Source organism: Platalea leucorodia (genome assembly GCF_965183815.1).
Source record: "Platalea leucorodia genome assembly, chromosome: 3".
Lineage (NCBI taxonomy): Eukaryota > Metazoa > Chordata > Aves > Pelecaniformes > Threskiornithidae > Platalea > Platalea leucorodia.
In genome coordinates, this window is record NC_138825.1 from 122,743,308 (window position 1) to 122,759,343 (window position 16,036).

Sequence of the window (16,036 nt, forward strand, 5' to 3'; positions counted from 1 at the left end):
TGTGCTGAACTCTTACCTAGCTAGATGAAGGAAGGCCCTGAAACCAGTGCAAACCAGGAAGATAAGGGAGCCAAAACCATCAACAGAAGCTGCAGCTATTCAAGATAAGAAAAGGAATGTCCTGCCTGGAGACAGGGAAAGGATCCAATAAGGAACAAGAAGACCCCAGACCCAAATATTACTATTGGACCGAACCGTCTCATGAGGGGAGGGGAACTTAGACTGTAAGGGTATAATTGCCCAGGGATTTCTTTGTTCGGGGTCCCTCCCCAGAGGCACCCAGCTGGAGCTGCTCTTCACCACTGTACCACTCAATATATTTGCCTGGTGTACGTCGTGTTGGAGACTCTGCTTTGGGGAAACCTAGGGTCGAGCCTGAGGGGAGAGGAAAGCCCGAGGGTGAGTGTGTGTGTGAGCGAGGAGTCAAAAAGGGTCGCCCATCAGCACAATGGTGCTGCCCGCTGCGAAGGGACTCCGGTCCGAGCAGTTAAAGTCTCGGGTCGTGTGTGTGTGACTCCCTGGACGGTGTGTGAATGCTCCCTTAACAACAGGAGCATGTGGATTTATGTATTAGCAAAAGAAAGACTATCAAATCACAGGCCAGATCCTAAAACGTCTACTGAAAGGCCAGTGCACCTTACTATGTTCAGACCTGAAATGGATGCTCCGGGGGTAGGAAAAAACATGAACTTTGCAGGAGTCTTGTAAAGAACAGGAAGAGCTCCATGTTGCCAAGGCTGTCACCTGCACCTGCTCTGCAGCCTGGATTGGAAAGTAGGAGAGACACGAGTTTTAAAATTCTTTGCCTCCTGAAATTTGGAAACAAATAAAAACTTCAGGCTAAATTTCCTTTCTATGTAACACCTTTGTGAATCCAGAAACTAAAATAAACAGACCTAAATGAGAAATTTGCTACTCTTTTGTAAAAATTTTCCTTAAAATTAAAAGGAAATTATTACATTAGAAAAATTCAAGAGGCGAGCAAATTTGCTCCTAAAAATAAAAATGATGCAACCACTTATGTAATTTTTTGATTCTCGTATTATTTTCACTTTTGAGTCTTTAACCGTTAGTCTCTATCTAGCAGTCTACATTTGAACACTCATAGATGTTTGAAGTATATCTACATTATCTGAAACATGCGCATGGGGTTTATATGGCACAGGACCTGTCCCCCCAGCCTGGCAGCTGAAGGCCAAGCAAAAGATCTGAGGGTATCTTAAATGGTGCTAGAGGCTTGGGGTTAAAGCAATTGAATTGTGCTCTGTGTATCAACTTTAAGGTGGATTGAATCTCCTCATAATTTTTTAATCATTTACAGCCTAATGATTGGAATCTTGTTTGGGTAAGGAGACAAAGGCAAATGGAGAAGTGTTGATATGAAACCCCTCAAACCAAGGGAATGAGATCAAATGAAAGGGAATGTTCAGAGGTGTGTCTCCTTCGAGGAGAAGGAACGAGGGTCTTGCTTCAACACCTACTCTCAGGAGAAATGGCAGAACAGGGAATTTTGTCCTTCTAGTGCCAAGTGAAACAGCCAACCTAAGAAAAGCTGAGATTTAAGGCATACCACAGCGGGTCAGCACTAATTACTGCCCAGGCAGAAGTAGGGACTGAATGCTCCTGAATGGTTTAGTGGTGGACTCGGCAGTGCTAGGTTAACGTTTGGACTCAATGATCTTAAAGGTCTTTTCCAACCTAAATGATTCTGTGATTCTATGATTCTATAAAGAGGTGAAGGATCAGGGAGAAGAGCCAAGGCGAGAAGCCGCAACGAGGTATTGGGGAACATTGGTATAGCCAACCCAGCTTCAAACCCATCTGCCTACCAAGACCAAACAACCCTTCTGTTCTGAAGGCCTGGAGCTCTGAATATCCCACATTCACCACAGAGGCTCTGCAGTGCTTATCTTTAAGCAGGACAGTACAAGCTAGGCACAGCTTCATGGTCCGTATGTCTCTCTGGAGGAACCTGGACTTGGGAGCATTTCTGGGGGATATGCTTTCAACAAACACACATTACCAAGTGAAAATTGAAGTAAAAATGTGAAAGCTGAGGGTCTGTATTATTTACCCTAGATTAGGTGATCTAATAGGTTAATCCATGAGTCATGAATTAGTCCACACTTCTGGTCCACTTCTGCCCTCCCCCAATAAGTAAAAAATAACACTACTTTGTTTTAGAAGTACTGAAAACCTTCATTAAGATCTAATGTTGTGAATTATCTTGGCCAAAAAACTAAGAAGGCAAGTATCATGAAAAAGTAATTTAAACATTTTTGAAACAAATTGATGCTGATTAGAGCTCTAGGAACGTGTTACAGCACACATTTTATAGGGTTTGGGGATGATGTTAAATGAAATAGCAGGGCTGAGGTCCAGGTCTGAGATGGAAACTCCAGGGGGAGGGTGGAAGGTGAACCTCTGCAGGAGACTGGTGAAGAAGAGGAAGAGCTCCATTTTGGCAAGAGTCTCACCGGCGCAGATCCTCCGCCCTGGAACGAAATGCAGAACGGCCATAAGAGAGTCAGTGGGAGCTGCTTCTTCAATAGTTGGAATAAATAAAAACCTCTGAGCAGCTCTTATACTGAGGAAGATCAGTGGGAATGCAGAACACTTCAAATGTCATATCCTAGCTATCAATAAAGAACACAGTAGCTCTTAAAACATTATTGAGTACAAGAATCATCTGTGAGAGAGGATACTTGGTCTTCAGAGATATGATAACAAAGTCACCTGGAGATTTTTTTTTTTTCTTTTCCTTTGCCTAAATGCTTGCATTCAGGGGGAAATGTATGGAAATGCAGTCTGAATTCCTTAATTCCAGTTTTCAATAAAATTTGTATTTTTCTTCATTTTCAGATTTTTCCTCTACTTGGTTCAATTTTTGGATCCTGGACCAACTTTGGATGGTTTAGTCTAGACTTGGGCTCTATTAGTCTAGTCACAGGCAATTTTTTATATTAAATTTTGTCAGAAAAGACCTTGGAGACTCACAAATACTGGCTAGAATGGGACTGAGGAGGAAGGTGGTGGAGATGTTCTATGGTGCCCCTAATATAAAGCCTTTCTTCAAAAGTGCTGTGAATATAAATTTTTCTTCATCCTGGCCAAATTCAGCAGCTTGTAAACTGCCTTAATCAGAGCATGGTGATTCAAGGCCAGAACTACCAAAGACCTGAATTAAGATTTGATTTTAACTCCCTTGAAAGTGGAGTTTAACTTCCAGAAAGTGGAAAATGAAGAGCTATTCCATGGCTGTGCTATGAAATAATTCCTCCAGGGAATGCCCAGACCTGACACTCCCTGGATGTGCTTTCAGCTAGGACATCTAGACTTAAATCTGAAACAGAAGGCCTGTGAATTGAAAGCATCATAAGGCCTTTTATGAAAAAAAAAATTATGATGTTGGATGGTGAGTATGACAGGAAAAAAACATATTCAAATATCATACAGAACTAAAAATACACAAATAGGGTCTATAAAAAAAGCAGAGTGTTGTGGATATGATAGACAAGTTAGCCAGAGACTGATGTATAGTAACTTAATTGAGCAATGACAGAGCCTGCAAAGAAGGAGAAATGCCAGAGAAGGAGCAGTCATCATGGGGGTCGGAATCTCCAGTGCTTTGGCAAACGGTGCAGGTGTGTAAGCTTAGGTGGACATCATGCTCTGTGGAAGCCTCAAAAGGCAACCCCTTTCTGTCCTTTGATTTTACACAGAATTTGGGTTTTTGTATAAGGCAACTCCTCTTTGTTGGCACAGTATATGAAGTCTTGATCCCAGTCAATATTATTTGCAACTTTTTAAGAGGGACGTGCAAAAATGAAACATGGTTCCTCAGGAAAGACACAGAAGCCACCTTTCCTTTGTGCTTTGTGTGTGGTTGTAGACAATGCAGCTGGGCATGGTAAGAGTCAGAGACAAAGAAGCCCAGGCCATAGAGCAGTTGTGAGCTACAGATTATAATGCAGAAATGTGTTATCTAAACCATCATGGAATTTGCTGAAGACCTCCCTCATATTTAAGAAGGCACTACAAATTCTCATTTGTAATCATTGAATGCTGAGAAACCAATAACATCCAGAGGCTGAAGGAATTAGCAGACATTTGAGAGTACTCTCTCTTATCAGATGTGTGTCCTGAGAAATCTGTGAAATATGGGTTGTGAAATGGTCCCATGAAAAAGACAGTGTGGAGGCCAGGCTTCAGTAACAAAAAAACACTGGTACAAGTAGCTCTTGTCTAAGGTCTGTACTTGCAACAGCAGTAAGTGGGAAAGAGAAGGCACCTGCTGAAAAAGGCATGAAAGCATCTTTCTTCACAAATTTTCCATTGGCGTCAAGAAAGTGCTCAGGATAGAACATGTCCGGTTTCTCCCACTGCGATTTGTCTTTCAAGACAGAGGTCAGTAAGGGGATGATGTAGGTTCCCTGCAAAATAAGACAGTGGAATTAATCTGTGGACAAATATTGTGGTGGCAGTAATGGCAATAAGACTTCAAGATTGCCAGCCTGGAAAAAGAGATTATTCTGACTGCTATTATGTGACTTCATTAGAGAGTTCATGTTTATCACATTAACCAGGTTTGAGAAAGAAGAAATGCTAAAAGAAACAATCCTGTAGGGATCTCACCTTGGGAATGAAATAGCCTTTGAGAGTGACATCTGCAACAGTCTCATGAGGCAAATCCAATGGCAGGATATTAGCGAACCTCTGAATTTCATGGATGACAGCATCCGTATATGGCATCTGAGTTCGATGCTCAATCCGGGGGGGGTTTGACCCTATCACTTGCTCTATCTCTTCTTGGACCTTTCCTGAGGAAAGAATCAACTATAAGAAAGAGACAAGGATTCATTCATCCCTGAGACATACTGTGCTTTACTGATGTAAAGTATGAAAGACCTTGAGTGAAAACCATAAATTCTCCCAAAATCTTTTTATCCTTTCAGAAATAATGGGACGTGGACAGAACTACAGTGTCTGATTATTTCTTTACCAATAAGAAATCTAAAGACTTGTATTTTTTCTGCCCTCTCTTCTGCCTAAAGTTTCTTGCTGTGACCAAGAGGTGTCTCAAAACCCCCACTTGACTCCTAACAACCCTGCACCATAAACTGGAATGGCGATGTCAGACAAAGAGCAATTCCCTGAATCTGCTCAGGTATTTAAAGCCTCGGTACAGTCCATTTAACATCTGCACAGGCCTTTGGCTTATCAACAGCCTGTTTCTGAGCAAAACCTGGAACAATTTCATGGGCTAACACAGGACAGCTCTCTTCTTAATTAATGAGATTTTACTGAGCAAAGGACCTGGCCCATATGAGCTCTGCTTATAATCTACTGGTAGGCTTAGTGTGCCCCTCGCTGTGTCTGAACCACAGGGCACAGCAATACCTAGACAATAATTAGCTGGAAGTCTTGGCTTTTTGTAACTTAGTGTATTAACAGATATGTTGACCCTCCAGGTTCCCGTTCAGTTCCTAATGCACTGAGGGTAACAGATCTGTCGTAAAACCACTTACTCTGAATTTCAGGGTACTTTAGCATCAGCAGAAAGCTCCAGTTTAGTGTGGTGGTTATTGTCTCAACACCAGCAGTAAACAAATTGCTCACCAAGCTTAGCAAATTGCCATTATGGAAATACCCATTGGTAGTGGATTTCTCCTGAAAGAAGTGGTTGAGATAAAAGGATGAAAACTTAAATCTTTCCATGTGAAAATGCAGTTTATGTAGCCAAACATTTCCTAAGAAATAAATCCTATATTTTAAAAAAGTGTGAAAGAGAAAGAAGAGCCTTGGGCTTGTACCTGGAGAAGAGTGTTGACATAGGTTTTATGTTTTCTCTATATTTACTGTGGCCAGCTGCAAAGAGAGCGGGTTTCTCTATGAAGAAGGTAACCCAGATATATCAGAGACCCCCAATAAAGATCCCAGTAAAGCCCAGGTAGAGCTTTTGTTCTGTAATGCATCATGTTTTTGAAAGAGCCAGAAGGACTAGGACAACAGAGAGAGCAGACAAAAAGATGCAGCCTCTGTAGATATATTGATACAGTCTGAAGAAAAACATAAATAAGGGTAAAAGTTTGATGATTAAAAGGGGTTGGAACTACAACAGGGTGAATTATCTGTTCAACTCTACCAGTTTGTTATATGTGTTTTGTCAAAGACAGATTCCCTAAAGAAATATGGCTATAATTATAAGGACCGAAAGGAAATTGTAAATGTCTTCATATAACCATAAAGGTTGGAATAAATGAGAAAAGATTCAGTTACCTCCTGCTGTTTAATGAGGAAAGCATCAATAAAACTTCTTAGATCATTTTTGTCCAGGGTTTTGAGATGTTCTACAAAAGTAACTTGTATATAACCATGGAATTCATCTCTGTTTTGCAGAAGAGTCTTGTTAGCCCTTAGGAGGAATCCAAGGTATGGGAAGATGTTGTACATCTACAAGAGTGAAAGAAGTTAGACAGAATTTACCAGCCAGAGGTCTGAAAACACTACAGAAACAGATTAATAATATTGTGCCTGTTTTGCAGATACAAAGACAAAGACTTAACATTTATATTTTGTTCTTTAGAACATGAAAAAGTGACTGCATGAATTAATGGTAGAAAATCCATCAAGGAGCACTGAATACATGGAAAACTCTCATCCCCAAATTACTATTTTGCAGGAGTAGCGTAGATGTCAGTCTCAAAACGCCTGGAACTTGACTCCAGGGAGAACGAAATATTGGCCAGCAACTTTTTTTATTGTTTTATTTTTTATTGTTTTATTTATTTTTTATTGTTTTAGCTCTTCCACTAACTTTTTTTTTTCTGTTTCAAAGCCTAAAGGAACAGAAGTGAATCTGGTGTGCGGCAGCATTACATGCAAGTATCAGAGAGTATTTATTACCCATTGAGAGATTTCAGTGTACTAGAAGCATGGGAAAACAGAGTTTGTATCAGGGCTCCTTGTACACATAGACCACGTACTCTATAGCTTCTCCCTGCCCCGTGTTCTGAGAGTGTACTGTTTTGCCTGGTCACTTTGTATGTGTGAACCGTATTTTTAGGGAATGCTGAGCTTTCTGTTCATGCACTACATGGTCTGATTTTTTCAGTCCAGATTTAGCACCCTTCAAACTGTAGTTTAAGTATGTTTTTGAGAGATTGGGGGCTTGGTTGTTGGCTTCAAGATTCTCAGACTGTCTCTCAAGCTTTGTTTTGCCCCAGAAAGTGCTTGTAAGCCTATTATCTCTCAGACTCTCAGATTTTTCTGTTTAATAGAAACAACTGACTACAATTATTACTGTGTTCCTATGGCATCCACTGGAACAGCAGCATAAAAATGTTTATCATTACCGTAACCAAAGGTTTCCCAGCAAGCCTCATGCTTTCATTGGTCAAATGTAGAAGTCTCACAAATCTGGAGTCCTTGTAGTCAAATCGTTTTCCAAGTAATATTGACACAATTATGTTAGCAACTGCTGCATTGATTATTTTACTAGCATCAAAGGGTTTTCCTATACAATGAACAAAAGAATATATTACAATGTGGCAAGAGATGTAATTTGTAAAGGTAAATTTAATACTAATTATTGCTATTTATTTGTTATGATTGATTGCTATTATTGGTTATTATTCAATGTTAGAATATTATGCCAAGACACAAAAATGACAGAGGAGCCAAATTCATCAAATTGATTCAGCCTGAAGTACATTTCTTAAAAAGGTCTGAACCTGAGAAGGTTACTGACAAGCCTCTGGATACTTGAACAAGACCTTAGAGGTTTGAAAAATGAATCATCTACCCACCTTCTTGCGACTCAATGGTGTCTGCCAGATACCCATACTCCTCCACGATGCGGTCCTCAATGGCCCTTTTTCCCATTCCAAAGTCTCGTAAGGTTGTGAGAGTGAACCTTCGCATCACCTTCCAGTTTTCACCGTGAGCAAAAACAATCCCTGACACAAAGAGAATATTTCAAGGTGGCAGAAGATTTTAAATAACAAATTTGTAGACAAATAATGTAGATATTTAGTAGCAGTCACTTTTAAAACAAGTTAAATTACATCTGGCTGAGGAAAAAAACAACTTTCCCTTAAGTATTTTCAGGACTCAACAATAGGTTTATTGCACGAAAAAAGGCAGATAGATAAACTATTTAAGATGTATTAAATCAAATCTTAAGAAAAATATATATCTCTGAGAGACATCACTGAAAGACAGGGCATTGAAAATTCAAGTTCAAACTGCTGATCATCATACTTTGGAAGTGGAATTGAACTGAGATCTCATGTCTCTGGTGATGGCAGGAGAAACCTTATTAGGCACAAATGTCTTTAAAATTTAGGTAGCGTCTTAAAACCTCCTCAATCGTTTTTTTCACTGAAATTGTTACTCCATGTAACTAATGAATTTAGTTATATTTTTTTCAAGGAAAAAAATAAGGTGTAAAGAAAGCTTACGTGCAATAATGTGATCAAAAGATGCAACTGTTAAAATGTTCGCAGAATTATTCCTGAATTTGTCCAAGGGTCTTTGGAGATGTAAATATGAAACTCTCATGCGAAATTATAATGAAGTTTGGGTGTGAAATTCTCATTTGGAAACCCAGCTCAGTGTACAGTATTTCCCTTATTAAAATAAATTCCCAATCTATATGTGCTCCATTCTATTGTTACATTCAGATTTTAAAAGCACTATTCACCACTTGAAATGAGAAGCAGCAGTATAATACTCATTTCAGGAAAAGGAGGTTCTGTGGTAAGCCCAAAACAGCAGAAGTCCAGAACCATATCATGAGACCTAGAAATGCCTTCCCTGGCATGCATGCCCCTGTTCTAGATCCTGAAAATGTGACACTATCCATTATCTGTTGCTGTGGTTATTGTTAGAGTTTATGGTTGTTTTGTTGTTACTGTCAGTAGTTTCAAATTTGAATAAATGCACTGAGGTCAATGAAATTGCTCCCTATTTCCAATGCCTGATATGGTCTCTGATCCAAAGTGATGTGCCAGCTTCTGCTTCATCTGTAGGAAAAAACTTTTTGAATAAGTCAAGCTGATAAGAAAAAATAAAACCAACTTACCATTTCCTTTGGTCAAATCTTCAAAGACTGGGATTTTAGGTCTCCCTGCAAATGCATCTGCCTGATTTATGAGAGCTTCCTTCACTGTCTCATACCCAGAAATCACTACTATTTTCCTTTGGCCCATCTGAACGCTGAAGACCGGACCATATACCTTTGACAGCTGTCAGAAAAAGATGACAGTGATTTACAGCTTTTACAGCTTACAAAGAAATTCACCACCCTTTCAGTGCTGCTTATTTTCCTGTCCTGCCTCTAAGGTACTAAAATGTTAAATGTTAAAGTACAGAGAAAGAGAATTGATTTAAATAATGTGAATGTGCCAGACATTATGATGGCTAATGACTAAAAGGCACAGTCAGGAGTGGAGTCCCATTGTGCTAAATTGAGCAGAAGCATTAACAGCTGAAACCCCAAGGCAGTCAAGGATTGTGCTGACAGCTCTGTCTTCCCTCAGGAACCCCTGTAAATTCAATTTTTGACTCATGTTTTCACACTGATCTCTATGTTACTGTGTTTCTTTTGTTTACAGGCTAAACTTGTTCAAACCTTTGCTACCATTATTGTATAAAAATCTCAGTGTGTTTCTGGTCCAGGATCTAGCATTAGGTAAATTCTCACTTTGTATATATGACCACCTCCACCATGAATCTATCTCAGAGACAATGTTTGGCCTAAGCTGGTACCTTTTTAGCTTCTACAGGCAGATTTATTTTCAAATAACTCAGTGTTCCTGATTCTCCTGACAATAGGAGGGAGTTCTCCCGACTGCCCTTATTTTCTGCTGTGTTTGCACAGAGAAGCAGAAGGCAACTATTTAGTATCAACATGCGAAATGTTCGGCAACTAGTAAGCAACTCCAGCCAACTATATGAAATAACATAGCAGCAGCGACATGTGTCTGAATTAAGAGTAGCTTCTTTGATGGTGATACTGTTATCCCAGACTGCTGTAGCTGTGGCAGAATATTATCTTTTCAAGGGGTGTTCTCCAGTAAGGACTTCCCAATGCTTGCAATGGTGATGCTCAGGATGAGCATATAGTCTCCAGTTGCATTTACACACTAAGTATGTGTGAATATTAAACCTTGAGCTAAGCTCAAGTCAGAGAACCAACCTCCTCTATTAGAATGGATTCACTGGATTACAGCAGAAGCACGTTGTTTCTGTTGGCCTGAAAAGAGATGGAACTTGCTTTTGCCAACACAATTAGGCTGCAATTGGATAGCTACAGTGATTTTCTAGATAGATACTGCATCTGAGCAGGTTTTTGATTTGTGGATGTAGCACACACACAGATATGCAGGTGCAAACACCCCTTTTAAAATCATCAGCAAGCAGGATGTGTAATTTCAATGTCTAACTAGAAAAACTCTAAGAAAGGAACAGGTTCATAGAAGTCTTCTGACTCCAAATCAGTGAAGTCCTACAATAAACTAGGTAAAGAAAGCACTAGAAGAAAACCGAAAGATTTATTACTTTGATTTGCTTAGATCTTTGCTGTATATTCTGGCAACTGTTGGCCCTGGATATTAAAAGTATATAGTTGTCTTCAGCTTTTGGGCAAGAAAGGAGGAAAGGGAGATGAGAAGGGTTGCTGAATCAGTGAAGGCAGGAAGCTGCAATTGCAACCCCAGACACATCAATCATTGGAAGGTGGAAGGAGTTAGACCACATATCAAATTCACTCCTTATTCAGTTACCTTTTTCTCAAAGTTACCACAAAAATAAGGTGAGCACTTGTTATTAATTTGAGAGTTGTTTAAGGCTGAAACCTAGATGCATGCAGTTGTATGGAGAAAGTATGACAGTAAGGAACAAATCTCACTGCATTCAAAGTTTTCTGCTCAAATAACAGTCTCCTGTCCCCTGCTGAGGGTCATTTGTGGATGCAACATGTTGGGTGCAATAGGAGAAACTCTCTGACATCTTGGACTATGGGGCTTGGTGACATGTGCAATTATGGGACCAATAGAAAAGATAATGATTACCTGTAGGTAAGTCCTGTAGGGTCTCTTCAAATCAAACAAATGCAGATTTCCAATGATAGGTAATGCTCTTGGTCCTGGGGGGAAATTCTTTCTCTGGTGGTTATTCCAGATACCTCTCATTTTCAAAATGGATAGAAAAGTCAGGATGAACACTAAGCCAATTGAAGTGCAGCTGTTCCAGTCCATCTCTGTTCAGCCAAGTATTTGCTACAGAAGAGAAAAGAGAAAATGTGGACTCTGGATCTCTGTCCTCCTGCAAAAATTTCCCGTGAGAGATGCTTGTACTAGCCTATAAATCTCTTTCCCAGTGAAGGGTATGCTTTTCTTGTGATTGGTTACTGGTTGTGTTTTCTTCCTCCGTGCTTGCTAATGAATCCTCAGTATGGTACAGAGGCAGGTAGTTGTTTGCTAGTCAAGCATGTGTGACTGGGTGAGCATGTAGCTCACTGTCCACGTATGAAAGTCCAAGAACATGGAGAACCATAGGTCATCGACCTGGTGTTTGGTATAAAAGTAGTAAAGTCTGCATGCTCTTCAGGTTACTGATTAGTTGTATTTTCGTCAGTACAGGCACAGCCTTGGTACCCTGAGAACTGAAATCAGAATGCCAATGCCCAAGTGATTAGTGCACAGAGATTTTTTTTTTTTTTTAAAGGGCTTGGGAATTGGTATAACTTTGCTTCCATTGAATTCGCTGGGAATTTCAAATCACAGAATGGTTGAGGTTGGAAAGGACATCTGGAGGTCATCTGGTCCAACCACCCTGCTCAATCAGGGCCACCGAGAGCCAGTTGCCCTAGACTAAGTCCAGACAACTTTTGAATATCTCCAAGGAGGGAGACTCCACAACCTCCCTGGGCAATCTGGGCCAGTGCGCGGTCACTCTCACAGTAAGAAAGTGTTTCCTGATGTTGAGAGGGAACCTTCTGTGTTTCAGTTTGTGCCTGTTGCCTCTTGACCTGTCACTGGACACTGCTGAAAAGAGCCTGGTTCTGTCGTCTTTGTACCCTTCCTCCAGGTGTTTGTACATACTGATAAGATGCCCCTGAGCCTTCTCTCCTCTAGGCTAAACAGTCCCAGCTCTTTCAGTGTTTCCTCATATAAGTGATGCTCCAGTCCCTTAGCATTTTTATGGCCCTTTGCTGAACTCTCTCCAGTATATCCATATCTCTTGTACTGGGGATCCCAGAACTGGACACAGCACTCCAGGTGTGGCCTCACGAGTGCTGAATTGAGGGGAAAGATCACTTCCCTCGACCTGCTGGCAACACTCCTCCTAATGCAGTCCAGGATACCAACAGCCTTCCTTGTTGCAATAGCACATTGTTGCCACATGTTCAACTTGGTGTCTGCCAGGACTCCCAGGTCTTTTTCCATCAAGCTGCTTTCCGGATGGGTGGCCCCCAGCAGGTACTGGTGCTTGAGGTTGTTCCTCCCCAGGTGCAGGACTTTGCACTTCTCCTTGTTGAACCTCATGAGGTTCCTGTCAGTCCATTTCTCCAGCCTATTGAGGTGCGACTAGGTGGTGGCACAATCCTCTGGTGTATCAGCCACCCCTCCCAGTCTGGTGTCATCAGCAAACTTGCTGAGGGTACGCTCTGTCCCATCATCTCGTTCATTAATGAAGACATTAAACAGGACTGGACCCAATATTGATCCCAGGGATACCCTGCTAGTTACTGGCCTCCAACTGGACTTCACACCACTGATCACTAGCCTCTGGGCCTGGCTTTTCAGCAAATTTCCAACCCACCTCACAGTCTGCTCATCAACATCTTGTCTATGAGGATCTTATGGTAGATACTGTCAAAAGCATTACTGAAGTGAGATTGAGTGCACCCTCAGAAAGTTTGCTGATGACACCAAGCTGTGTGGTGCAGTTGACATGCTGGTGGGTAGGGATGCCATCCAGAGGGACCTTGACAGGCTTGAGAGGTAGGCCCATGCAAACCTCATGAAGTTCAACAAGGCCAAGTGCAAGGTCCTGCACATGGGTCAGGGCAATCCCAAGCACAAACACAGGCTGAGTGGAGAATGGATTGAAACTAGCCCTGAGGAGAAGGATTTGGGGGTGTTGGTTGATGAGAAGCTCAATGTGACCCAGCAATGTGTGCTTGCAGCCCAGAAGGCCAATTGTACCCTGGGCTGCATCAAAATAAACATGGCCGGCAGGTCAAGGGAGGTGATTCTTCCCCTCTACTCTGGTCTTGTGAGACCCTACCTGGAGTACTGCATTCAGCTCTGGGGCCCCCAACATAAGAAGGACATGGACCTGTTGGAGTGAGTCCAGAGGAGGGCCACAAAGATGATCAGAGGGCTGGAGCACCTCTTCTTCTCCTTGAAGGGCAACGAAGCTGGTGAAGGGTCTGGAGCACAAGTTTTACGAGGAGCGGCTGAGGGAGCTGGAGTAGTTTAGTTTGGAGAAGAGGAGACTGAGGGGGAGACCTTATTGCTCTCTACAACTACCTGAAAGGAGGTTGTAGCCAGGTGGGGGTCAGTCTCTTCTCCCAAGTAACAAGTCATGGGAGAAGAGGAAATGGGCTCAAGTTGTGCCAGGGGAGATTTAGATTAGATATTAGGAAAAATTTCTTCATGGAGAGAATGGTTAGGCATTGGAACAGACTGCCCAGGGAAGTGGTGTAATCACAGTCCCTGGAAGTATTCAAAGAATGTGTGGATGTGGTGCTTAGGGACATGGTTTAGAGGTGGACCAGACAGTGAGGTTAACAAGTTGGACGTGATGATCTCAGAGGTCCTTTCCAACCTTAACAATTCTGTGATTTTATGATTCTATGATTCCATGATTCTATGATTCCTATAAGGACAGGCTGAGAGAGTTGGGGTTGTTCAGCCTGGAGAAAAGAAGCCTTTGAGCAACCTGGTCTAGTGGAAGATGTCCCTGCCCATGGAAGGGGGGTTGGAACCAGATGATCTTTAAGGTCCCTTCCAACCCAAACCATTCTATGATTCTATGGTTCTATGATGAAGTCTAAGAAGACTTCTTGTGACTGAGACAACTTGTTCTTGTGACTAAAGAGCTAGAGCTAGTTGCCCTAGACTATGTCCAGACAGGTTTTGAATATCTCCACAGTTTACACCAATTCTTTTGCAGCTTACAAGGGTGCCACCAAGATGATATGCCAATGGGAATCCAACCGATGGGAGGTGGGTTGCATGAGTCTGGAGGGCTGAAGATTGGCAGAGGCTGTTGGAAATGTGCAGGTCACAGCCCTTGAGGGTGGGCTGGGTGAAAGGGCATGCAAAAGGTGGAACACCAGCTGCTAAAAGTGGAACCAACAGGTTGACCAGTTATCCCGAATCAGAGTGGTTAATGGTGTACAGGAAGAGGAGGAATGGCTAGCTGAGTGGCTACACATCAAGTGAGGCCACTCTCGGAAAGCGATCTGTATTACGAGTGCCGGTCTTGGGGGTGGCCAGTGTCTATGGCAACATGTGAAGCAGTCCTCACAGCCTGCCCATAACGCTGAATAAGACTTAAAGCTGACCACCTGAAGCAAGCCCTGGCCCAGCACATCAGACAGGGCAAAGCCCTTTGGTGCACTTGACAGGTTGACTATGTCGGGCCATTGAAACTGTCCCATGGAAAGAAGTTCATCCTGGTAGGAGTAGAAGTGGTTTTGGGACTGTTGGTGGCTACAGCTGTTGGCGATGCCACCAGGGACAAAATGGTGCAAGTATTGCATGAGTGGTTCAGTGTTTCACCCACCCCTGAGAGCATTCAAAGTGATAACGGATCATGCTTTACAGCCGCAGTGGTTCAAGATTGGGCTATAGGGGAAGGCATAAAGTGGGTGTTCCATATGCCATATTATCCCCAGGCCAATGGGATCGTTGAGTGGACCAATGGTCTGATTAAAAAAACATGTTGATGTCTTGTGACCCAGTGGGGACACACTGCTAACACAAGCAGTCATCAATAATCATTGGGGGAGTTATGGAAGCCCTAAAATCAGGGCATTCTGCCAACGGGCAATGACCCTCTACCAGGTAATAGAAAGGACCAGTTTCCACTAAGAACACACATAGGCCAGGCTGTCATGGTGAAACTACCTTCCACTGGCATTGTGCCCATGACCCTAGCAAAACCTAGAGGTCTGTACGCTTGGGAGGCCCTAGATGAAAACAGAAAAACCCATCATATCAGCGCCCAGTGGATAGTCCCGGACTTCTAACCCAAAAGCCCTGTCCCAAGGGACTGAGGCCCATTTTTTTTGTACTCTCTTACAAGACAATGGAGGGATAGACCATTCTGTTGCTCCTATTGGTGGCGATAGCAACTAATGCAGATGACTTGGACCTGGATGGCAACGTAGTGGCAAAGGTGATGATGAGATTTGCGCAGATGGTGAACCTAACATCAGTAACAGTCTGTTTACTCACCCCCAGCTCAGCGGAAGACTCCTTACGTGTTTTTGTACAGGACATCAACATATCACTAGCCCTTGAATTAATATGGGGTCAATATAACAATTATAGCTGGAAGTTCTGGGAAAGCATAAGGGATGTGAGCTATACCTGCATGGCTTATAGCTGGTCACGATAAATGCTAGTTTGGTATGGGATGCCAAATGCAATTACATTCTCCAACTGACCCATAAAGCCACAGGGTGGAGCATCAATGGCACTACACCCTGTCCCAAAGTTCCACGGCGAACCACTGAACGCAGCTCTCTATGGGACTTTGACGATCACTCACTAGTGTATACCAAGCCACTGAATGCTTCTTGGTGCATCAAACATCCTGATAGAGATAATAACAAATGCCCTAGCATGTGTAATAAAAACTCATTTGACTGCCCGCTCAATTGCACATGGGCCAAGTACACCTATGTACCTAGTTGGTATGGGGGAAAAGATAAGGCACACTTGACAGGGGAATCTCCACTCTGGGACTGCCAAATGGAGATTGGCTATAAGGATATAGATAAGATGCCCCTGTT

General features: G+C 42.3%; 1 protein-coding gene across 1 annotated transcript; it reads right to left on the minus strand.

The window, feature by feature from the left end:
- Positions 1-2,307: 2,307 nt before the first annotated feature.
- LOC309587635 (cytochrome P450 2K1-like) lies at positions 2,308-11,261 on the minus strand (the record flags this gene model as incomplete). Its single annotated transcript, XM_082305948.1, has 9 exons — positions 2,308-2,495; positions 4,292-4,433; positions 4,636-4,820; positions 5,529-5,670; positions 6,280-6,453; positions 7,356-7,516; positions 7,809-7,958; positions 9,086-9,248; positions 11,076-11,261. 9 exons carry the CDS (start codon positions 11,259-11,261, stop codon positions 2,308-2,310), a joined length of 1,491 nt encoding a protein of 496 aa, XP_082162074.1.
- Between the last annotated feature and the right edge of the window lie 4,775 nt (positions 11,262-16,036).